The sequence below is a fragment of the Melospiza georgiana genome, chromosome 11 (assembly GCF_028018845.1).
Source record: "Melospiza georgiana isolate bMelGeo1 chromosome 11, bMelGeo1.pri, whole genome shotgun sequence".
Taxonomy (NCBI): Eukaryota; Metazoa; Chordata; class Aves; order Passeriformes; family Passerellidae; genus Melospiza; species Melospiza georgiana.
Window position 1 is genome coordinate 10151584 of NC_080440.1, and position 25224 is coordinate 10176807.

A 25224-nucleotide genomic window follows, 5' to 3' on the forward strand; every position below is an offset into this window, starting at 1 on the left:
CCCTGTTCCCACAGAGGTACAAGCATTGTGCACACAGCTGCTGTAAAAGCCAAGTGGGCTGCAATGTCCTTTCCTTATATCTTGATATGGCAAACATTCATGAAGGCCTTTAGACCCCTGGGAAAGGTCCCACTGACTTGAATCACTCACAGATAGGGTTGTGTTTACCTTTGCTGCTGAATCAAACCCATTAAATTCATCTCAGCTAAGAGAAACTGTAGTGCAGGCCAGACTAACACTACCTTTACCTCTTAAGGAAATAGATATGCTTTAGAGGGCAATTCAGTCCATCTGCTTCAGGCATCTACCTTAGACTGCAATAAATAATTCCCCTGAGGTCCCTCTGTTTCTCCACTGGCAGAACAAGGAGCCTAGAAAGGACATATAACTTTCAGTGACTGAAGCAGGATGGAGCTCTCTAGGCCTGAGCATGCAACTCAGAGTGCAGACAATTGCATTTGGGGGCCTTCTGCTGGCAGCAGCACTTCCCAGGTGAAAAGAACATTGTTGTGCTTGACAGGCACAGCAGGAATAAAGCTCTTTCAACAAGGTAAACTTCTGAACAGTTTCTCTCTTGCTATGCAGACTATTGGCAGGGTTTACTGAGAGACCTGTAACCAGACCAGACAAGAGAGGCAGACGTAGAGTCAAGGTCTGATTTCATCTAGGCAAACAGTTCTAGGGTTTCCAGACAGATAGGCTGTATTTTCAAACAACGTTTTTTCCTCTTTGCTGCTCTCCAGTGCTCCTTGACTTCAGCAGTTATCTAGTATTACACATGATGCAGGTTACTGCACCACCTCCCTGCTGCTCAGTACAGGAGCTCATACCCAGATTCTTTCAGGTGCTATGAGATTGAAAGCTAATCTTCTGGCATAACAATTTGTTCTCATTACAATATTTCCCTGTAGCAGATCTGCTCAGAGTAGAAACAGAACTGGAAAGGGGCCACCATAGAACACTACAGGATACAGGGTGAGCCAGATAAGCTCACCCTCTGCCCTGTCTGCTGATCCATGTTCTGTGATGAACACTGTAAAAATCAGAAGAAAAAGATGTGTGGAAGCAGTCTGCTGACACCCAGTTCCAGTGGGTAGAAGGCAAAAGAGCAGAAGCATTGGATATCTTGGGCACAGAAAGTTTACGTAATATCACAGGACTCACAATCCTAGGGAGAGGAGTAACCTAAACATTCAAGAGGAATCATGTTGAAGAACATTAAAAGGGCCAGAAAAGCTTCAAAAGCTCATTATGTCAGTGGGCAAGAGGTCAGACAACAGAGGATGAAGTTGTCTATGCTGGCAACTGGTGTCTGAGCTGTGGGGAAGGAAAATTATCCAAAGGGGAAAAAAGAAATTAAGTATATTGCTAGAAATAGCAACCTCTCAAACAGATGTGAGATAGAATCAGACATGTGAAGCCTGGCAGGATACTCAGGAAACATTTACTTTAAGTGAGGGAGATTTGGGCTGTTTTCCAGACTGGCTGGGTACAAACTATCTTGATCCAGAGGTTGTACATCCTCTGTGTGCAGCCATTAGTGCCTCTGTGCCAGAGACACACCCTGACACATTCTGCTGAAGTGTTAATGATGTAATTAATTTGGGCAGAGCACCTCATAACAGCTGTAGAGCCTGGAAATAAATCTGAGTTCTGATGTATTTGTTCCCAAGTGAATATGAACAGTTCCAGGCCTCCTGTATCTTCTGCATCCATGATATGTATTTATGTGCACAGATGTTGCACAAACAAATGGAATTTATCAATAGCTTGTACATATGCTCACACAGTCTTGAGAGGTACAGAACAAAACCCCAGGTAAATAAAATGTGCCTCAAGAGAAAAGGAGCCATATTAATTTAAAACCAAACATGAGAAGAATGTACCTTTCCCCAGGAGGCAATGCATTTGGAGAATTGAGTCAGTTACCACAAAAAAAGTGTCATAACATGGGGACAAAGACAAAAAATCAGGATAATCAACTTTGATCAAAACCCCCTGTAGTTTAGGAAAAGAATACAAAGAGAAGATAGTAATACTCATGAGTTACTCTCTAGAAGAGTTACCGATTCTATAGAAATTATTTTGTTATTTTAATGATTCTTTCACCATTCATTTTTCACCTCATGTAAGGTGGTCACTTGTCACAGACATCTTTTTATGAAAATCCTTTTTTAAGATTTTTTCCTTCTGAGAGGCTAAGAGGCCTCAGAAACAAAATGTAAAGAACGGTTATCTGCTACTGTGGAATGAAACAGGTGGATCCATGATTGGTCTCATGTGGTTGTTTCTAATTAATGGCCAATCACAGTGGAGCTGGCTCGGACAGAGAGTCTGAGGCTGCTGCCTTTGTTATAATTTTTCTTTTCTTTCTATTCTTAGCTAGCCTTCTGAGATGAAACTTTTCCTTCTATTCTTTTTAGTATAGTTCTAATGTAATATATATAATAAAATAATAAATCGAGCCTTCTGAAACATGGAGTCTAATCCTCGTCTCTTCCCTCATCCAAAGACCCTTGTGACCACTGTCACAGTCACTTACGTTTGCAGACGTCTGGAGAAGACAGGGGCTTGCCTCTGTCTCTGTAAAAGCCAGGTTTGCACCTCTGGCACCGATGTCCCTCGGTGTTGTGCTGGCAGCTGTCGCAGACGCCCCCGCTGCGCTTCCCCGAGGCCAGCCACACGCTCAGGTCAAAGTGGCAGCTCTCAGCGTGGTTGTGGCAGCGACACTCTGGTGGGGACAGGAGAACGTCCTTCAGGCTTTTACAGCTGACACAGTAATCATGGGAGAATTTTCCAAACCAACCTGGCAGTGTTTTAAACCCTGCTAAAACCTGGATTGTGAGGGGGTGCAGCTACATGAAAATGCCACTCCCCAATAGCCCCAGTGCAGAAGAACAAGCTGCACACTGAAGTTCTCCATCAGTGACTGGCAATTTATCCCCAGTTTCTGTAATGGCACCATTACTGTAAATCACAGAGGTCTTTTGTGGGAATCTCCAAAATTAGAGGGAAAATTAGAGGGTTTTTGGGGAAAGTTGCAAAAGGCAGGCTTCAGATACAGCAGAACTGTGAGTAGAGCTAAAGCAGGCCCCCTTGCCAGCATCAGTCTTTGTGGGGCAGCTTTGCCTGCTGTTATGATGAGCGTTCACCCTGAGAGCCTGGGCCAGTAAACTCCTTCCACTTACTTCTGCATTCATTCGGTGCCCCTGTTTTCCCATCTCCTGGCTTCCAAGGCTGGTCGTTGTAGAGTGGAGCACATTTCTCACAGTGGTCACCTGCCGTGTTGTGTCTGCACACACACTTCCCGTGGACCTGCCAGGGAAAAGAGAGCACAGTGAAATGGCCACAGCAACAGGCGGAGTCCCCAGCAGCTCGTGAGGAGCTGGGACTTGTGCACAATTCCCACACGGCTGCCTGGCTCTCTCAGGAAACCCACAGAGCCTGGAGCTAAAACGTGAAGCGCTCTCTTTTCACAGTCATTAATGATGTAGAATTTTTCCTGTATCTTACAAAATGCACATAGCAACAATTTAACTCTCAGTTGGCTAATTAATTACTGCATTGATGAACAACCTGTAGACTCTAAATTTGGTGAGCTAACAGGTCTTATTTTGATTTGCAAGTCCAGGGCAAGAGCATGCAAAGAGTATCAAATGTACTCTGAGCTAGCAGAGCCAAGTCACAGGAGAGCACAGGCTAACAGAGCATGCTGGGCTCTGTCTTGATGTTAACACTGATCTGGAAGAGAGTATAAATATAGGGAAGTGAAATCACCATGAATTATGAAATTTTAAATTGTTAGATGAATGAGGAAATAGCCATAGACATCCTAGCACAGTTAAAAATTCAGTAAAAATATTAAAAATGGAAAAAATACCAACCAGTACTCCCACAGAAAAGTGAGAGAGCTTTGAGCCATTCTATGAGGATATTTTAACTTAGGTACCAGCCTGCCAACTTACATATGACTATATAAAAAATTAGATTAGTAGAAACGACCCAGTAAAATTTTGGGCTGTGGAACTAAGAGCACTGTGACTACAAGGGGACAAAAAAATTGTACCTGCAATGCTGTGCTTAGTTTTGAACATCTTACTACCAGATAAATTAGGAATTAGAAATAATTAGGAATTAGAAGATGTTCAACAAAAATGAGCAAAAGCTGCCTGAAGTACAGGGCTGAAGTACATAAATCCATCTAAGCTAGAAAACAATACATAGTATTTGGGCAAATAAAGTGCAAAAAGTCTTGACCAAGACTGGCTGAATAGTTCTGTGACTATTTGCATGAGAAATTACTTGAAGAAAGAACTTGCTTCCTTTGTACTTACCTACCTTCAGTGGAACACAATAAAGATTTTTAGTCATGGAAATATTCAAATACATCTCAGATTTGGAAGGAGGTATTCACACCAGAAACCAGACCTTGAAAACTGAGCTAGTCCAGCCTTCAAAGAGAAAGTTACCATTGAAAGTACTTCTGCTGTCAAGTAATTTTACACACCAGGAGTAAAGCAGCCACTTCTACAATAAACTGTGATTTCGTGCACAAGATTCTGTAATATCAATCCACATTTATGAACAGCCTTATAGAAGGGTTTTTATGTTGTTGCTACTTTTTGCTTGGTTGTTTGTTTTTTTTAATAAACAAATAGCATTCCAATATCTGTTTGCAATGCCTCAGGGAAAGGATTTAACAGATAATTTTTTGGAGGAAATATCAAGCTTAGGGTGTGAGAGAAAGGGAAGGGTGGTACCATAAGTCGTGTTCTACATTTATGACAAGAGCAGCTGCTATAATACCAGGAGACACTGGTACCAGAGCAGGAAATGTTCAGAAATCAGGGATTAGACCCCTGTCCCTCCATGGGCTATTGAAGATCCTGAGCTCAGCACAGCTCTGCCCCACTGCACCAAAAAAAACCCCAAACCAGGCTGAAATTTCTTTTTTACAGGAGTGTGAATTGACTTTCATCCTATAACCTCACCATTAACATGAGTTAGGTTTTTCCACGGTCTGTCCAAAAGCCAGGCTCTCCCTGCAGCCCCCACCTGGCAGAGCAGGGAGCCCGGGATCAGCCGAGATGCACTCAAAAGAGCAGTAGTATGGATGTGCTCCTCTGCTTCCAAGCTCATGTGCCTGCAGCACTCTGCTCTCCTTGCCCTGGTTCCTGCTCCTCCCCGAGCAGAAATGGTGCAGCAGGCAGGGAGAGGAGCGTTCAAGGCTGATCCATCACTCCATGGCCAGCTGGCTGCGGGTCTGTCCCTGCCCTCCCACCGCGCAGGAAACCCATCCGCACTCAGGGCATGAACAACGTGACAAGTGACAGAGAACAAGGCAAAAATACTAAAAATACTCATTCAACAGCGTTGTGCTTTTTACTGTTTGGGTTTGACTTTTCGGGCTTCAAGTTCTCCCCTGAAGAACAGAGGAAATATAAAAAGAACCTGACACACAACTATAGATTTGCATATCTCCAAAATTCAGACTCCACATGAACTTCACAGCTCATTCTAACATGGATCAGAACAAAATCCTAGATCACTTTCTTAGGAAATACTCCTTTCTATGTAAAATCTGCAACTTTGCCCATTTTACTGTTTAGAAATACATGTAGCACTCCAAATAGAGAATACTCTGTATTCACTATATTAAAAAATTATATGAAAAGTGCTGAGACAGTGCAGTTGGGAAATGATCGAATTAAACCATGCAATCTCATTTTAGCCATGAATGACATGATCAAATATTCATTATTCTACAGGAGCCTGTGCTTACAGTGCAGAGCACAGATGGTGTGAACACTCATGAACAATTATTCAGAAAAATAAACAGGAAAATTCAGTGAGAGAGGAAAGGAAAGGCTGAGCTGTTCTTTGGAAAATAGACGTGTTAGTTTGCTCATTGCCCACTGGTTGGTTTGAGCTGTAGTTTGTGCCATGTTGTGAGCAGGACAGAGGCAGAGAAGAGGCTTCCTACCTGTGATCCCTGCTATGGAACAGCTCCCAAATCCACGTGGAAGGATGACTGGCTCTCCTGCTGGCTGTCTGCTTGGCTTTTCAGCCCTTTTGTCTAAGCCATTGAGCAGGCACAGGGAAACAGGGAAGCTGGCATGGAGCTTCTTTTAGAAAGTGTTACATTTGGGCACTAACATTTTTGACATAGGTTTAAGAAGAAGGCAAAGAGAATGGACTGGCATTGGTGCAAAGGTAAAGCAAAATGAAAGAGAAAGTAGTCTGCCATGTATATCAAGGAATATTTTTTCCATGGAGAGTAATCTCAGATAACATTCATGGGTGAAACAGCTACAGAAGAGAGTGCAACATGAGGTGACAACAAATTACAGAAAGGACTTGGATAGGAGAAGAAAACAGAGAGGAACAATAGCTCACATTGAACACACAAGAAAAATGATTAATGGATGTAAGTGGCTATCACAGAAAAACTGGTTAATGCAGGAAAAGCTGAGCTGTGGAAGAGACCCGTTACACGCAAGGGTAAGATGAAATAAGGTTAACTGAGGTGGCTGTGAGTAATGAGACAATTTGTTCTGTTAGAGAGGAAGAGATAGGAGAGGCAGCCAGAGACTAAAGTCCAGGAAAGAGCAAGAAGGAAATACCGGAAACTGTGAGATAAAATAGGAAATGGGATACTGCTTAAAGACAGGAGAGTATGAGAGTCACACTCAACACCAGCACAAGAACAGGTGTGTCCCTGAGTTGTTATTGACTGCTAAAATAAGTCCACACTTCTCTCACTAAAGTGGCCAAAAAGCTGGAAAACTGCAATCTCTAGCAATAAAAGATCTCAGGATGCACTGGATCACAAATATCATGCCAGGGAAGAGAAGATAATCAGACAAGTACAGGTCCAGGGGAACTATGCTGACACCTTTCTATGTCCTTGAAAGCAGAGTCAGATTTACATGGAGAAAATGATGATTTATAAGATTAATAAGAAGAGGAGTGTCAGGAAGCAACAAGGACCAGCTGCTCTTTAAGGGCCAAAGAGCGACAATCTCAGGTTTTCAAAAGCAAAGGCTGGGCCCTTACTGAGGGGCACCATCCCAAGCACAGTGGGCAGAGCAGGGAGCTGGCACCACAGAAACAAAAGGGACTGGGATAATTCAGGAGCAGCAAGAGAGAGGCCAAGAAAGACACAGTATAGGTGCAAAATCTATTCAGAGGGCAGAAGGAGAGACAAGCTATGGCATAGGCCAGGGAAAGGTGCAGAGGGAAGGTACAGACAGAGTAGAGCAGAGCCCCAACACCCCCCCCAGGAGGTTGGGCCAGAGGCAGGAATGCAAACAAGCAGCAAGACCTCAGGGCTGAGCTTAAATAGGACCCCCAAGCCAATGGACAGAGAGCAAAGGTGAGAGTCCCAGGTGGAGCTGGTCAGGGCTGTTAAAGTTCTGTTAGTGCCTTCAGGACACTAATAATAACACTTTGATTGTCACTGGATTAATGTCATTGGCATCTTTAGGATATCTGACTAAAAAGAAGCACCTGATACTTTGAGAGTAAGAGGTACTTAGCCTTCTTCGTCTGGAGCTGGCAGTCCAGGTGGAGGAAGCTTGAGAGCAAGGTGTGAGCAGCAGAGGCAAGATTCATGCCACCAGTTAGGAAAAAAAGCCAGTTTTCAGCTAAAGCCTGAGTAGTTTATGACAGTGATTTATATGAATGCATATAAATGTATTAGTACAGCAGGTGAAAAATGAAGATCCAGGAGGATTTCTGTATCACCTTTATATTTCACTTTGTCCTTTTGTTCCATAGGTAACACTTCATCACTTGACATATCCTGATCCTTAGGTACAAAAGTGTTTAGGCCTATATGAACTTCTCCACTGTGCTCATTGCTGCAATATTTGAGTACTTTGGAAGCATTATGAAATTTATTTTTATGACACCTTCCTTCATCTGCTTTTCCTCATTACTCTGATAACTGTCTTGTCTCTGAGGCTCTTTCCCATTCGTTGTATTGAGAGTTCAGTTGATCTCACTAATTTTTTTTAAACTGGATGGTGTCTTCCAAAGTTATTGTGGGGAATGGATCTGAGAAAAAGATGCAGGCAGGCAGACTGTGTGATTGTATAAACCTCCCCATTTCATAATACCAGTCTGAAGTGCCATGTGCATCCCCTGGAATAGTTTGTGTTCTTGCACTCCTGCTCTCCAATGCATTCAGCTGGGGCTGCCCCTGTCACTAATGCAGCCTGTCAGCTTTGAAAGATGAAAACTGCTGCTTTAAATGCTGATATTCTGGCTTTCTCATACTTGAAGTTTTCTAATCAATTTTGCAAAGGGTAGACATTTATAAACTGACATACCTGAATTTATAGGATATAATTAGTCCAGGAAAGGAAGACAAATGTTTTGCTATACTCAATCACCATCACAATAGCTTTAATGGCCATGTGAAAGTGAGTTCTAGTATTGTGTTTTGGTATAGCAGCTGTGTTCTCAGACTGTGGCTTCATGATCTAAACTTTTTTTGGACAATCCCAATTTGAGACATTTCCTTACTATTTCTTTCTATGCTATCACTTACATCATGCCCTGAGTTATGTATAAATTGGGCTGTAAAACCAAACCATGTTTGGAAAAAAGCTAAACCGAGGGGTTTTTTTCCCTTGGCACTAGTATTTTTAATCTGGATTAATTCCCTCATCTGTCTCACAGTACAGTCATGCTGTTACAAGTCTGGTGTTGCTGCCAAAGGCTTTGATTTGTACATCAACCACCTGAGCAGCTTTGGATCAGGACATAGAGGAGGTTATAGCTTTGTGCATTTTAATGCCAGGATGATCAGTTCCAACCATTTAGCTTGACCTGCTATACTCAGCTGTGAGTTTCATCCAGTAGCTCTCCCATCGAGCACTTCTGGTGGATTTATAGCACATAGTGTAGAACTTTATCCTGTTTTCATACAACAGTTCCAAGAAATTACATGGTACTTGGTCATCTTTGCACAAAGCTTCTTCACCTGAATTCTGATTCACAGCTGAGAAAGTGAGAGAAAACTTTCCACCTCTTTGTCCTTTTTTAAAAACTCTGTTCAGCTTTGTATAATACCTGAAGCCTCTTGCTTTTTCTCTGCCCATTTAGTTTCTTTACCTATTGTCCTTTCATTAAATATTGTGGTTGTTGCTCTTTCTCCTGGGCTACTCTCAGTCTGTTTGGGGGCTTTTTTCCTCATGAATGAAGGTTAAATTTGGAAGCCTTCCAGGTCAGAGCAACTGTTGCTGATTCAGAAAAAATGTTTGCCTTCAGACTCTATATTCACTCTGTAATGTCACCAGACAAATTTGGGATACTGCAGTTTGCAATGACATCAGATGCTATCCCTTACCTGCTTGTAGTAAATTGACTCTTCCTGGGTCATTTTGCACGGTTAAATGAAACAGTGTCTGCTGTTCTGCTTTGTTTCTCTTACAGTTCAAATGGGCTCTGTGGTCCCTCCAAATGAAAAGAATATCCATGCAGATTTATAAAAAATCCTTGAATACCAAGTCCTAAGGAGAGCACATGCAACTTATAAGAGGCCGAACTAAAAATTTCCTTCAACTTTGAAAAAGTTGCAAAGAGAATGGGTGATCTGGGAGGGAGTCCCAGATTACAGTGCCTGCTATGGGCAGATGGACAGTCCAAATTCCTGCTCTAATCAGGAATGAGAAAAGCCAATATTTTCCTCTGTCACTTGCTGTTTTCTGGGAGAAAGGCCTGATACGTGTATATGTCAGAAAACTACTACACATATGGGTGTTTTCTGAGGGAACTCAGTTTCTGGCTCATACTTGGTGACTTTGGTAAATTAAGTTTGCAGGAACTTGACAGGGATAAGTAGAGCTGGGACATCTGTGGCAGGACCACCTGAGCCCATGTGGGTTTTGATCTTCATAGTGAGTCAATGAGCTGCTGCTGGTCCCAAATTCACTGAATTGGTGATGGTGGAGAAAAACCAGTGATAGTGTTCAGCTAAACATTCAGACTGACACCCCTAAGAGCTTTTTGAACAGTAACAAGATAATATTACTCAACCTGTAAGAGTTTAATAACACAGCTCTACCTTCTGCCTGAATTCACCTCTCACAACTCATATTTCATTCTGCTTGCTTATTGCCTTCTTTCTGAATTCTACCTTGATTATTATTGATTTTGGGGACAAGCTGTCCTCTTGTTTTTGCCAGTAACTCCATTATGAATCTGTAACAAACTGCACACAATGAACAGCTGTCATGCTGAAATGGCATCTGAGTTACAGTAGGTCACCAGCTCCTGGTGAGTGTCTTAAGAATGGAGGAAGAAGAAAGGGGAATGAGGGTCAGTATTTAAATATTGAGTGCCAGAATCACAGAGTAATGAGTAAATACCACTGTTCAAATGTCCTGAAAGTGAGTGGCACCTCTTGCACCTCTGAGTTCTGGGCACAGCTGGAATCAGATAATGTGAAAACTTAGCTGGGGATTATGAATAGAACTGCACAAGATATGTGAAGAGGAGGTAGATAATATTTACAAGGCTTACAACAGCCTGGTCACCTAGAAAACTGATGTACAAAAGCAGGTTTTACCTCATGTAACCCACATTATGCCAAACAAGGAATCCTACTTAGAACCAGATCCTGCTCCCTTTGAAGTAAGGGGAAAACTTTCCATTTGCTTCCTTGTGCAGGATCAGGCCCACAGGGAGTCTAGTTTGTCTCTGTAAACAGGATAAAGAAGCAAAAGAAACATCCGAGGCCACTTGTAAGAATTTCCTGGCACTGTAGGTACCAATAATTAACAAGTAAAAAAAAAAAAAAAACCCAATGCTTTATACAAAAACATTTTCATCCACATTTGCTTTCCTCTTTCCGAGCTTCTCATGAGCTAGAAAGAGAATTGTGAAATGTTTGGCAAACAAAAAGGACTTTGGTCTAGATTCTGTGTTCTGTCCATGTGCACTTTCTGCTTTGTAAACTGTTCTGGAAGCACCTCTGGACTCACCTAAAATGGGCCATCAAAGCAGAGCCTAAACCTGGCAGCTCTGCAGAGACACACATAACTTTGTGCATCCTGCAGTGTCCATACCTGGGACAGGATTGTGTTCTGTTGCATCCAACCACAGAACAAGACTAGATGCATTCAGCTGGCTGGCTCCTGGCAGTTGTTTCACTTGCAGCAGCATGTTAATAACCCCCAGTAATTAAAAAAAATAATGACTGGGAAACAATTTGTAAGAGTTTGAAAAATGCAGGCTGTGATATTCAGAAAGGAGAATTTTGCCATTAGCTACCATACAAAGCTATTGAAGCTGGGTGAGGAATGACATCTCTGTGTCTCCTTTTATTTTTCCAATCCGAGGAAAGCTAAACAGAAACCAAGAAAACATTATTGTCAATAGCAACAGACCTCAAATTCAAGACATGTTTGTCCTCAAGTTTCTTGCCTATTTACAGCTCCCATCTTGATGTCTCAAAGTTTTCCTCCTATCCAACATGATATTCTCAATAGTTTGTACAGGAAATGTAATCTAAATAAATTGTGTTGAGAAGGGTGCATGGCTTGTTTAAAAAAAAAAAAAGAAAAATCCCACAGAAAGAGTAACTATTACTGTTTTGCTCCAAAAGAAGAAGTCAGGGAATATTTTGATTGGATCCTATGTGGCTATTTTGGATCTCACTGTATTTTCACAAACTTATGACCAGAAATATGCATGAAACTCTGTAGGATTTCAAAATATGAGGAATGATGATGCACCATTTGGACATTGGGTTTACAATCTGCAGTTTTCTCATATCCATTTGTTGATATGACACTGTGGCATCTGTGACATTGCTTCTCATGGAGCTGCTTCTCTTATTGGCAGCCTGAGTGGAGAAGCCAGAAGCTGAATGTGTTGCCATGACTGAAGTGACATATCCACAATAAACTGATCATTGATAGATTATCCAACAGCCATAGCTCATCCAGTCCCTCCAAAATGGTGTTGAAATACATTGGTTCAAAAGTATCAAGAAATTTGCCTTGATTTTCTCCATTATTTAGCCTTCATGTAATATCAGTTTAGCAGCGTTAGGAGTATTACAAATGGAAGAGATTTCTCTCAGAGTAGGAAGAGCAGACTTGCAACTTAACACAATAATGCATTTTCTAAGACCCAAGTGCAGAATGATCTCAGATTTTGGTCCTATCCCATATCAAACAATTACAGTTGTGTTCTAAATGAAATTGTTTTCGTCTTTGTTAACTACAGAACATAAATACATCGTAGGAGGACTAGGAACAATTAAGAGGCTGAAACTCATATTACTGAAGACTTTCTGTGGAGGTCATTATTTTTTTCAGCATTTTACTTAATTACCTAACAGCAGCCCAGGAAACCAAGCTGCTCTGCCTTCAATGTGTGGATGACGTGACATCATCCACTTTAAAAACTGTGTGTCTTGGGACTTTTCTGCCCTTGTGTACCTTAAATACTAGATGTGGCCTGTGGATTGAATCAGATTATTTCTGGATGTGCAGTGTTTGTAACATCTTCTCCACACCCTGTTTTATGTGGGCCACCATTACCGTGTGACTGAAAGCAGGGCACCTTTCCTCTGCCAAGAAATTGCAAAATGGCAAAGATTTTTGCAGTGTAGGTTGGCTGATGGGAGCTGTATCATTGGTGTTGAACCCTCAACAGCAAAAGCCTTTTCCTCCTGTTTGTAGGCAAGGAGACTGATGTATTTCAAGCCCAAAAGTTATACACTTAAACTCCCTCATGCTAGCTGTGTGAACCAAACCTTGAGATCTGGACCTATGTGAACTCTCCCCTCACCACTACAATATCATTATTGGCAAATATTAGATAAAATGCAAAAGGATCCAGGGACCTGGATCTTCCAGGAGTTGGTTTTCTTTTGTGTTTGAGAAAGACTTGTAATGTCTAAAGTACAGAAAATATGAATACAGTAGCATGATCATCTTTACTCCAGGCTTGTGTGATCTGGGAGTAGAATTGTAAATTTTTACCACCTAAGGTTTCACACTTCTCTGGTTAGTACAGAAATAGAACCTAAGGCAGGATATGGAGAGAACCTTCCAATCCTATCTGCAGAAGGAGGATCAACAGCTCATTTTGGGCATTGGGGAAGAGGAGGCAAGGAGGAACCACCTTAATTTGCAGCAGAGATTATTTAGGCAGGCACTGAAGAAGAGCTTTCAAAATGTTAAAACCAGAACAACTACTGAAGGTTTGAATGTTCTTTGTGAGGAAAATCTCACTCAACAAGCATTCCCTAGTGGATGGTTCAGGTGTGCTTGATCACACCTTTCTGAAAGGGCACAAACCAGCCCACTTTGGTCTTTTCCAGGCCTCCTCTAGGATTCTAGAGATAGTTAAAACTACAGAAGGCTTTTCTTATTTTTTGCACAGCTGTGTTTGAATTCTTGCTTAGACAAAAACTTGATAATATCTGTGAGAATCATGTGCTGCATCCACCCTCTGTCTCCTGGGACATGAGTCACTCGTGAAGTGCATTTCATCAAAACTATTTCACCTTCTGCCCTGTGAAGTCATTGATGGCACAAAAAGATTCTATTCCCTTGTGACCAGTGGGAAAAATATCCAGTCATAGTTTACAGTGGTTATGCCAGTAACACACACAATATTGTGTTTTCCTTTTCTGATGGGCAGAATGTTTATTTTTCTACCAGCTGCATTCACTTAGTGTGTTATTCCTCTATTTGATTTCACTATGTGTCTATTTAACAGTTTGCAGTAAGGACGATCCACTCTCTAAACAGCCTTTCTCCACACAGTTATGATTTTAGTGGGTCTATATCATTTGAATCTGATAGTATCACATAGTACAGCTGAATCTTGGATTTGTACCACAGATGGAACAGATTCAGAAATGATTTGAAAGTCATACAGTCCTAATTATCTTACAATATCTACCTCTGAACCTAGTAAAGTTGAAAGGAAGACAATGAATACACATTCCAAACTAACATAAACCAAAATGTCAAGTGTACCATGTATCTAAAGAGACAGAAATTAGCTTATAATATTTTTCTTGAGTCTTTTATGTCAGAGTGCACTGGGGGCTATAGTTTTAAGGGTTATTTGGGTTTTCAAACCCAATACAGAGACAGAGATTTCTGGATCCACGGGAGATAATGACTAGTTTAAAGTGTCTCGAATTCCATCTCTGATGTATGTGTGTGGATGTTCCTGGATATTTGATTAGATTAAATCTCCTCATGATTGTTAATACACGATGCTTGCAGCTAAATCAAAAAGGTGTCATCAGTCATTTCCTCTGAATTTCAATGTCTGAGTGTGCATTCAAACACAACTCCTTTTGTGTACATCTAGAGTCAAAAGCAGATAAAAGACTGTACAAGGAAAGGACTCCCCAAGTACTACAGAATAATTTTACTACAAGGTTTAGCTTTTTTTAAAAAAAATATTCTAACTTATTTTAAGATGCATGGATAAAAGAGTGGGAGAGCAGATGTTATTTTCACATCTTGAACGTTGCTGTCTATGTTGTGAAAGTAACAGAAGGTTGAAAGTCTAAAAGTGATGGCTGAAACCCTAAGCATGACAGAACTGCTCATGTCACACAGACTCAGAAAATCTGAGATCTGATGCTGAAATCCTGCCCAGGGCAGACTTTGTGTCAAAGATATTAGTTCAGTTCTGTGCAGGCATATAAGTAGGAGATTTCATTTGGGGTTGGATCTCTGTTCCAATTATAAAGAGCCCTTTCAATTTATAGGTATCTTGAGGTCCATGGTTTTTAGCAATTTATTTGAGTTTATGAGTTCCAGAGTTTTTATCAGTTATTATACATGAAACTGTAGAAAGGAGTATAGGAAATATTTTCCCAGAGTGGTGTAGGTTTCACTAATGTGGATTGACTGTGCTGCCCTTTTTTTGGATAAGCTTAGGGAGGCTGGGACAGGATCACATATAAAATGTACATTGAGGCTGAGGCAGCAGAAGCAAGTAGCAAGTCAGGCAAGCTGATAAATGTCTGGAACTCACCATGTTCTCCATCACTCCTGTCCTGTTGGCAAGCTCACATTCCTCTGCATGCCCATTGCAAAAGCAGCTCCCCCGGATGATCAGGTCATAAATGGCATAGTGGGCAAATCTTTGGGGTTTCTCTACCAATCCTGAGCCATGGCAGGGACATTCCTGCCTTTTCAGCAGAAGCAGGCGGAGGTTGGTGAGCTTCAGGAGATCCTGAGCCTCAGGGCTGTAAGGGTCTTCGATCTTGTTGGCCGGACTTAAGGCACGATAAATCACCTGAAAGAGAGAAAGTTCACACCCCAGAGCTGATAACAGAGCTCAGCATACACAGCAAATATCCCAAGATGATATTTAGGGAAAAGCAGAAAGCCCTCACTTCTTGCAGTTCAGGCAGTATGTCAAGGACAAGATAACTCTATTTCCTTGTGTTTCTGAGCCCAGTGACAACAGTGTCACTCAGAGAAATCCAGGGTTTATTGGTATAAATGCAGTATTCATGCCATCCCAATTTCTGGAAGCATTTTAGGAGCATGACTTTAGCATGAGTTCTAGAGTCAGGTAAACAAAGGCACCAAGGGCATCTGTGAAAGAAGTGGGAACTGTGATCAGACTTTTTTCCCAGGTCACTTGAACTGTGATGGAAACACAGCTTAGCTTAGGGCAAGTGAGCACTGAGGGAGCCCTGTCTGCACACAGCCAGGTGCTTTATTACTTAGAAGCAGCTACAGAGCAGTGCATTCACAGGTCCCGAGGTGCTTGGTTCCTGCTGGCTCTCTGCAGGTTGTTACTCTTTTGTCACAGCATTTCTGCTGTTTGACAGTTCTCCAGAGCAGCAACAGCTGGGCTTTGAGCATCACAGTCCTAACTTGATGTTTAACAGTGACTGTTGTATTTTAGCTCACCAGCTCTCTACCCTTCTATGTCTCTTGGGGTGTGCTTGTTTCTGTTGCTTTTGGGAGAGGTTGATAATGGAGGGCTGCACCACAGTCCTGGCCAGGGAAATAGAGAACTGTTAGCACTGTTTCCAGGCTTAGATGCACTAACTCCAATTTGACAGTAGTTTTCTCCTCTGCTTGAATTTTTCCATCATGGCAGAGGTATTTACCCTTGGGATTCTTTGGCCCTGCTTTACAAGTGGTCACAGTCTCTGTCTGACTCACTCTGTTAGTATTAGCAGAGTGAAATCTTTGTTTCCATAGGGATTCCCTTTTTGTCCCTCTCTGTTTTGCTTTTTCTTTCTTCCTAGTGAACTGATCAGTTTAAATGTTTATAGGCTGTAAAATACTTTTGCTCCTTTTAGCTTGCAGGAGCCACAAAAGAGCTTGTGGTGCATGCCTAGAAGATAGTTCAGTTGCATGTTGATGGCACATAGGGAGATAAATATCCTTAACTAACAGAATCAGCTGCCAGGCTTTGCACAGAACCCAGCAAAGGCAATTGTACTTCTCCCACCTGTCCACGGTGCTTTCTATTTGATTAACTCTGTTCTTTTTTTTTTTTTTTCTTTTAATTCTCTTCTCTTATACTGTCAGCTACTTACAAAGCTGCAGACAGCCTTGCTTGGTGAGATCAGAGATGCCCACAGCTCCTTGTTTGACAGAGCTGTGGGCAGATTGCCCAGGCTGTGCAATGCAGGTGCCCACATTCCCCTGACCAATGAAGCCATGACAAAATAGCCCAGGCGTTTCCACCCTGATGTCTGCATTCCCCTGGCCAATGGAACCATAAGCAAATGGCTCATTCTGTTTTGTCCAGGTGCCCAGCATTCCCCTTACTGGTGGATTCACAGGACAAAGACCAAATCTGCATATCTGTCCAGTTCCCCTAATCCAGGATGGTCTGATCTTTTGGTGGAAACCATTATATGAACCCTGTCTCTTTCCCAGTCCCCTGTGGATCACACAGAGGTGGAGTGGATTCTGAGAGTCCTGAGCACCTGGTTGTGTACAGACACACACATCTCTCCTTCCCATTTGGTCAGCTAAACTAAGACCAAGGCAGGAAACTGGGTGGAAAAGTTCTGAAGAACCTGCTGAGCTCAGAGATATCAAAAAATGGTTAAAAGTCCCTGTGAAACTGTTTAAATTGCCATAAACCAGAGGAATTTGAGGAAAAATTGAGGGTAAAAAAAATTAAATTTGAGTAATTGAGGGTAAAGCAGTCTATTTAGTCACTGACTTTTATAAGCTCTGTTCTCGCACTTAGCATTCTTGTCCATGATTTCTCTAACACACATGCTTAGTTAAAATGGTATCTCCTTTCACATGGACCTCCAGAGGATACCCACCAGATAAATGGCTTAAGAACACAAATGCTAGAGGCACTTCACTCCATAAAATAGACATCTGAAAGGTAATTGATAAAGCATTGGTTTCTGCAAGATCTGCTCTGCTCCTGCCAGTCACCTTCTTATACTGTTGCATACAAGAAAAGCCTTATAAAATAAGGGCCTTGTTACCCTTGTAAAATCATGGCTCAGGGCTGCTACTTAGGCTAAGCAGAAGGGAAATATGGGAGAGTGACCCAGCTGGAATAGAGGTAGAGAGATGTGAGAGCTGTGAGAGCCGTGCTGTGTGACTGCCGCGTGTCCACATCGTGGTGCTTGCTTGGCTTGAGCTTGTTGTGTCTTAAAACTGTGTAAATTGCTAAAACTGCCTAAAAAGCCCTGGTTCTTGCAATAAAGCCACTCTTCTCTGCCGTGCCTGGGGACTCTGTGTCACTTTGCTTTGTACATTATACAAGGCTGGGCAAGAGGCCCCATGTCTGTGCCAGAGATCCTAGCTGTGAGAAGCTATGGGACTCCTCACAGGAGATAGAGAGGAAGGGTGAATGAGGGGAAGGAAAGGAGTTTTTACTGGGTCTGTCTGAAAAAAAAATGGCAGATAATGGCTAACATATTTCTTTTTCCTCTCTGACACTATCTTCTTGATAGCATTAGTCTTGCACTGTACTATGGTAAGTGGGAAGAAAATCCTGTGTGCTACTAGAAACCTATTTTGTACATGGTATGACAAGTTTGAACAGATGGATTCATATTTTGGGGTCTCCAGTCAATTATCCATCCTCCCCATGTCGTAATTGACATTCTGAGAGCACTGAGGTCTTTAGGCAAAGAGCAGCTGTCAGGGGCTCTTCTCTCACCAAAGGGCCACTTGCTTCCACCAAGCTGTTTTGTTTCTTGTTTCTTTGCTTGACAGCTTAGAAAAAGGTTTGGTTTCCTGTGGCTTTATTGTTTTGCAAATATTTTCATTTCTGGCCTTGCCTCTCTTGAGAGGAGTTGCTTTGGCATTTTCCATATCCCATTAGAACATTGAACACCATTTGTGAGTAGAGACATTAATAGCTTGGAAGTCCCATAGGGATTGTGGCATCCTTTTAAGAAAAAAAAACAGTATTCCATTCCAGCTGAGGTACAAGAGTTTGTTTGTATGATTAATTCATGACACATTTCTGTCTGGGATAAGCTCACTGGTGAGACTGGGTTTGCTTGTCCTTATTTCTCCCAAGGCAAGTCTTGTTAAGTGTTAAAGATCTGATTTGGGTGACATAACACTGCTGGGGTCTTCTGGGAGCTGCTTAAATGTTCTTCTAGGATTCAACCTCCAGTAAGGAATTAACGTTCCTTAACTTTGTAAAAATCAAAGACATTTTGATCAGCAGATATATTGTGCCAATAGAAGTAGGTTTAGGTGAGCTGCATTTTGCACAGAGGTAGCAGTTTTATTTCATAATTAAATCAGGTTAGCATTTATTTCACATATCCATAAAACTAGAAAATGGAATTTCTCTCTCTTCTGGATGCCCCATTCTCCTTGAAATATTGGTGGTTAAAATCCTTGGGCACAGGCAATTGCACAATGTAATCATCATCTCTTGGCTCACTTTTAATATTTGACTGAATGTTCCATCTCACATGAAAGTGCCAGTCAGAAAGTGGTTCCTTAACATATAGATTGCTGTACTGTCAAGAAAAAGATGTTAGTACCTGTAATTTCTCCTCATTAGTCTACTATATGTATTGATTCAAATAATTCTAGATTGGGATAGTTTTTTAAAAAGAAATGGTATCTCACCTTATATCCTAGGAATTATTTTTCCATAAATGCATAATTTAGCTAAAAATAAATAGATAACCCAACAAAACCAACTCCCTAAACTTTTTTCTGTGTTATGAATGCATGACTATGTTTTAAATGAATGTGTTTGGATTTATAGTACCCTAAAGAAAAATGGATCCTAAATAAGGAGAGATTGGTGGTGGCATATGGGTTGACAATTTTATATGATTTAGGGAATAATTTTATTTCTTTTAAAAAGGAGAAGGTATTGCTTTGGTAAAAATACAGAGTGGGGAATGCAACTATTTGGTCACAGCCCCAGCACAATTGCTCACTATAATGCTCAGCAAGTAACCAGGGCCTCATGCTGTTCTGGACTGATTTCAGTAGGAACTCAGTTTTATGCTCTGTTTTCTTTCCATAAACATGGAATATTGGTATTCAAGCACTTTGTGCAATGGGGGGAATAATAATAAACTTGTATCTGGAAAATTCCCTGAGAATTCCTGGAGATGAATATCCATACATGCAATTTTAATAATTACAGGCAAGAGATAAGATTTGGCCATCTCAACCATTGATGCATGAATGTATTAAAGATTAGATTATAAATGGATCTAAGTATTATTGAGCTCCTAGAGTCATGAGCTGTAGGAGGAGACATTTCACCTTTTCACTGGTTTTGTTCCTTTTATTTCAGTTCACAAGGTTGGTAATTCTAAAGCCCATGAAGCAAATTCCTTCTAATACAGATAGACATTTGACTTCTGCCTTTTGCAGAAAAGCAGAAATATTATTACATTTTCATTTCCCAGAGATACTGTACTGTGTGAATTTTCAGTTTTCCATCACATTCATATAAAAGATATGAAGAGAGTATAATGAAAAAGAAGTGTTTTCTTTTAATTAAGATGCAAGTTTCGAAAAGAGCTTCCCATGATTTTCGCTGTATAGCTGTTTCTCATCTAATGAAATCTCTATCTGGTAGCAAGCTCTGTTCTTTTTTTTTTTTTTTTTTTTTTTTTTTTTTTTTTTTTTTGCTGTAATGGACTGCTCTGAAATCTCCCAGTTGTTTCCCTAAATATCAATGTGCAGCTGTCATGAAAGCAGCACAGGCACAGCTGCAGAAGAAAATCTGATGGTGACTGAGTCTGCTTAGGGACACCTTTAGAAATCTTTCCATTGAACTGTGTGGAAGCTGAAGGTTGGCAGCACCTCTGTAATTTAACCCTTGGTGCAAATCCATCCTAGGCCATGAGTTTCTCTTACAACCAGGAGCTGGCACTGGAGCTGAATGCTGAGTGGGATGTTCATGCTTATCTGCATATCTGCCACCAAGCGCATATTTGTCATTCTCATTCTCAAAAGTCAGTCAGCTGCGCCTCAAAAAGATGGTCCCTGTCCTCTCCTGACCTTCCTCCGAGCAAGGAAGTCTGGAAAATGCTGTAAGTGTGCAGAACTAAAAGGCAGCCACTGTGAGGTGACTGGTTTTGCTGTATACAAATTGGCACTGCCTTACATTGTTTTATCAACAATCAAGAGATCATCTTCATTTCGGAGACAGTGTCTCAGATTTTTGATTTCTTGCCATAGGTTTTGCTTCTCCATTCCTGATGCATCTAATTCTGTTTTCTTAACCTGATCTTCCAGCCAGTATTAGTCAGAAGAGATGTGGACACAACAAATGTTCCCCCTTGCAAACTCAAAGCCTAAGGTCAAGGAATATGAATCATAAATGGAGGGCAGTGCCCATGCATGGCCTCCTGTAAAAGAGGAATCTTATGCAGAGCAAGAATTTGGTATTACAAATCATCCTTAAGCTGTGTTCATCATATTGCACACACTCAGGTTAATGAGGTGAGAAATGTCTGTGTGCTTATATTGGGTCCATCAGAAGGAAGCTGCAATAAAAACTCTCATCACTCCTAAATCCTCTTCATTAAGAGATTTCCATGTGAGTTGATTTTGTTCTTAAAGGAACAGTAAGCAATTGTCTCAGGATTTTTCCTACCCAGTGACTTATATCCTGTTTTATTTGATGGACTTCCATCTTGTGATACAGTAGTCTTTTTTCTGATTTACTGTTTGGAGCACAGAGAAAATCTAACTCTTCTCCCAGAAGGTCTATTTTGACAACACATGGAATGATGATTTTCAGTCAAGATCTGCTGCTTTTCTGTTCTTCCAGAGAACAAAGCTTAGAAACCAGTATGGAATATGGAACATTGTTAAAGAAATAACTGCGCTTTTGATTTTTGAAATTTCTTTGATCTGGGTAAACTCAGCTACCACCAAGACAGTGGCATCCTAAATTCATTCTGTATTCTCCTAATCAGAAAGGATTGATGTGCCTTCAGTTTGCATTTGCTTTGAGGTTATTCCAGTAATCCAGCTGATGTGGCATTTTAATATTAATATTTAGGCACAGCTGCTAATATGATTATGGCATAATTGAAGTCAGGCAAATCTAAGAGCAAGGCAGACTTTTTCTATTCCTCAAACAAATTGTATTCCGTAGGTTCAGGTTATCTGCAGATGTACATCCATGCAGGAAGGCAAAGGTTGTAGGAGAAGCAGTACCCTCTATGAGACAGGTAATGTAGTTGGAACACAAAATCTAGATTATTTGACAGAAAACCCTTCAGCTTTCAGTTTGTATAGAGGGAATGGGCAAAACTCCTTCCTTTCTATGTAGCAGCCCCTTGTGTGGGGATGTGAGAACATTTCCCTGCTCATACAAAATGCAGTGTCCTTTTTCATTACAAGGGATGGTGCTTGCTCTGAAATGGCAAAGGGTGGCACAGGAGTTTTGTGATGCAACAGCCTGACTGGGAACTGGACTGGGAACAGGGAGACTTGTTTCACTGTTTGCCTGATTGTCAGGGAAAGCTGATACACCCCATCACCATCAGTGTCAGCCCATGTCAACCAAGCTGTGTTCTCATGGGACAGCATCCATTTCTTGTAAGTGGAGCCATTTATATCTCTAGGTCTTGGCTGAAATCTTACACATGAACAGACTTGGCTAAATGTATAATCTCACCATGACAGTGATGTGTGGACAACTGTAGAGCAAATATTTAAGTGTTCTTTTGCCTGGAGTTTGAAAATTACAACAATAAATTACTACATTTCATAGCATTTTAGGCAACAAATTTTTTTCACACTTGAAACCTGGATTTGAAAAAAAACCAAAAAAACCCTCAATAGCTGCAACTTCACTAAGGTTTTATAAAGAAAGGTGAGAAGAAAAAATAAGTTCATATCTGCTGCCTTATATGTTCAGAAAATACAGAAGCAATGCTGAAAAACCCCCACTGCTGTGTTCTTCTGGCTGATTTACAATGTTCCAAACGTTTCTGAAATTGTTCATCACAAACCAGGTCAGAGTAGGACACTTGGTGCCCTCTTCAAGTTCACTTGCTAGGGATGGGATTGCTGGGCTAGTCTGAGTCAGTTCAAATTCCCTTCAGAGACAAATTCTTGAGCCCCTTAATTCTTCCTCCAGGGAAGCAGGGCTGGCAGTGCCCTGTTTACACTGCTGCTGTTCACTGCTTCCTCTCAGCCTGCCTCTGCATTCTGCCTGCTCTGCAGCTCAAGTTAAACAAAATGCTGAACAGACAGCCCTAGTCTTACCAACCAGGCACTTACCTACACTAGTGACTAATCCCTCCTGGAATCCCTTCCAGCTGGAAGCTGGAATAACCTGAGCATCATGCAACTTTCAGAGGCCAATCCTGGTGACTGTTGGATAATTCTCTGAAGTGCAAGACTTTGAATCAATTCAAACACAACACTAGTCTTTGAATCCTAGCTATTGGGAATTCAACCTTGTGATGTGCTGAGCAGGTTTCTTTCCACTGACCCCACTGCCATATGAGATCAGAACTCTAAGAAGTCACTGAAGCCTCAGTGGTGACCTCTTGAATTATTGATGTTGCCATTTAATGAGGGGTGTGGGGGTGTGTGTGTGCACAGGGAATACTTCTTTGTTTATCAAAAGGTTTGGCATGAATACAGTAAAAGAGAAGCTTGGGAAACGACAGTGGGAAATGCAGGTCCTTGGAACAGGATCCATGCATCCCACACAGAGCCTTGTCCCTCGCCTGGTTTGGTGCTTGAGTGCAAGTGGTCCCTGTGCCACAGCTACTGCTCAGGAGGTCCCCATGGATGGAGAAAGGCAGCAGAGCTTCATAGTCAGTGCAGAAGAAAAGCCCTTCCACAGGGTTGACTCTGGCTTCTCTCCGGTGGCTTTTGAAGCAGACAGAACTGCACCCATCACAACCTGTCCTGGTCTGGCATTCACCAAGGGGAGTGTGCTTAGAGGAGTGATTAAATGTCTTTTAGCTACAGAGGGTCCACTCATCTTTGACAAAAGGCACTGCTGGGGACTCCTGTCCCTAAAGAGGTCACCACAGGATACAAAACGGAGAATGAACAGGTCTCCTGTGCAAGGCACACTTAACATGTTGCCATAGAAACCAGTTCCTTAATTCAAGCATACACAATTCTTCCAGCCCCCAGTGAATTCCAGTAATGGGTTTATTATATCACACTTCATTGGTGTCATCTGTCACACAGACACTCACATAAATGAACCAGCCTTTGATTCAGAACTCCCTTCCACTGGCCAGACCCAGTAGGGGAAGGGTCTCCTTCTGGGCCTGGTGGTTATGAGCAGGTCAGTGTTCCACCCCACTTTGCATGCTAACGTCTTCCTTTCATGCAGACATCCCATTCAATGCAGGAAAACATTTGTTTTCATTTCCTGATATTCCAGTTTATTAAAAACGTGCTCTTAATCTCTCAGATCCTCGAGTGCACGTGCTGTCAGGATGCAGGTTCAAACATTTCAGTCCCTTTTTCCCCTCACATGATGTTTGAACTGCAGCTCACATTGATGCCTGATGCAATGCTCTGTTAATTTCTCCTTTTGTTTAGGCCAAAGTTTTGATTTATGTTAGCTGACCTGGAGGCTCATTTTAGGCTCCATGACTATATAGTAGGGTGTTTTTAAGTTAGAAGAACAGATGGATGGACAAGTGGGTAAAAAATACCTCAATTGATTTATAAGACTCCATGCCAATATTCCCTGTAGATGGACTTACAGATGATGAACAGACCTTGAAAATGGGATGTTGGTTTTATTTCATGAACTAATGATGAGAATCCTAGGATTTCAGATAGATAGATTCTATCTACTAAAGTGCTCTGAATCTGAACAGGAGTAAGGGATTTAACAAATCCTTGAGTAAAAGAAAATGGAAAAGATGTATTAGAGAGTCATCTTCTTGCATTTCTATATGAGGTGTTCCCCAATGCCTTCTGTCTAAGATGTATCTTATCTGAGATGAATGGAGATATGTGACCCTGTCAGAGGTGAAAAATGGGGGGTAATCTACCTGAGCCAAGGGATATGCCTTAACTTATGTTCTGCTGTGACATTGTCATGTCACTCATCCGAATGTCTTTTGCTCCATCCTAGTCTCCTAAAATTTTCTCTTCTGACAAATTTTTTACCTTGCTTTTAGGAAAAAACTCCTTCTGGTCTTGGTGGCCAGAATGTGCTGAATAAGATGTATCTCAGTTTAAAAATGTGTGCAGGTTACTGCAGCTCTAACACCTTCTCCTTTCATGCCTACATTCTCAGTTCTGGAAGCCAGTTGACCTGAAATCTTGTTTCATGATGTGTCCCAGCATGGGTTTAATTTTTTTTTTTATTCCTTTTGTACCCTGTTAAAAAAGGAATTTGTGTCTGTTCTCAGAATGAATAGGACCCAAGAATAACCTGAGTCTCATGTGGTGAAAATGACTTCAAACCCCTCAGTAAGGAAAACTGGCATTAATGTCAGAGCATTAATTAGCACTTAAGTTGGAACAGTTTTGATCATTTCAGACATGCTGTCAGCTTGTGATGTGAGCCCCTCAGCAATCCAAGGCTTAGCTAGAATCAGTAACTGGGTAGGTCAGAGTGGAGGTGAAAAAGAAGCAGAGAAGACTGAAGGAAATCCTGGTGGGGATTCAGTCAGCTGCCTTCAAAGTCACTGGAGTCAGTGCTTGAGGGGATGCCCCGGTGACTTTTGTAACATCTTCAAAACAAGGTGTAAAATTGCAGTTCTGAGGTGTGTGGGCAAAGCTCCCCTGAGAGCTGCAG

At 41.5% G+C, this 25224-nt stretch overlaps 1 protein-coding gene across 1 annotated transcript in view; it reads right to left on the bottom strand.

The window, feature by feature from the left end:
• Window positions 1-25224, bottom strand: part of LOC131088109 (netrin-4-like) — a 44660-nt gene that overhangs the window by 10850 nt on the left and 8586 nt on the right. The window contains exons 3-5 of the mRNA XM_058031927.1: window positions 15025-15288; window positions 3189-3315; window positions 2543-2731 (exon numbers count right to left, since the gene is read on the bottom strand). Of these exons, the coding sequence (XP_057887910.1) occupies window positions 2543-2731; window positions 3189-3315; window positions 15025-15288 (580 nt within the window). The remainder of the gene's footprint in view (window positions 1-2542; window positions 2732-3188; window positions 3316-15024; window positions 15289-25224) is intronic.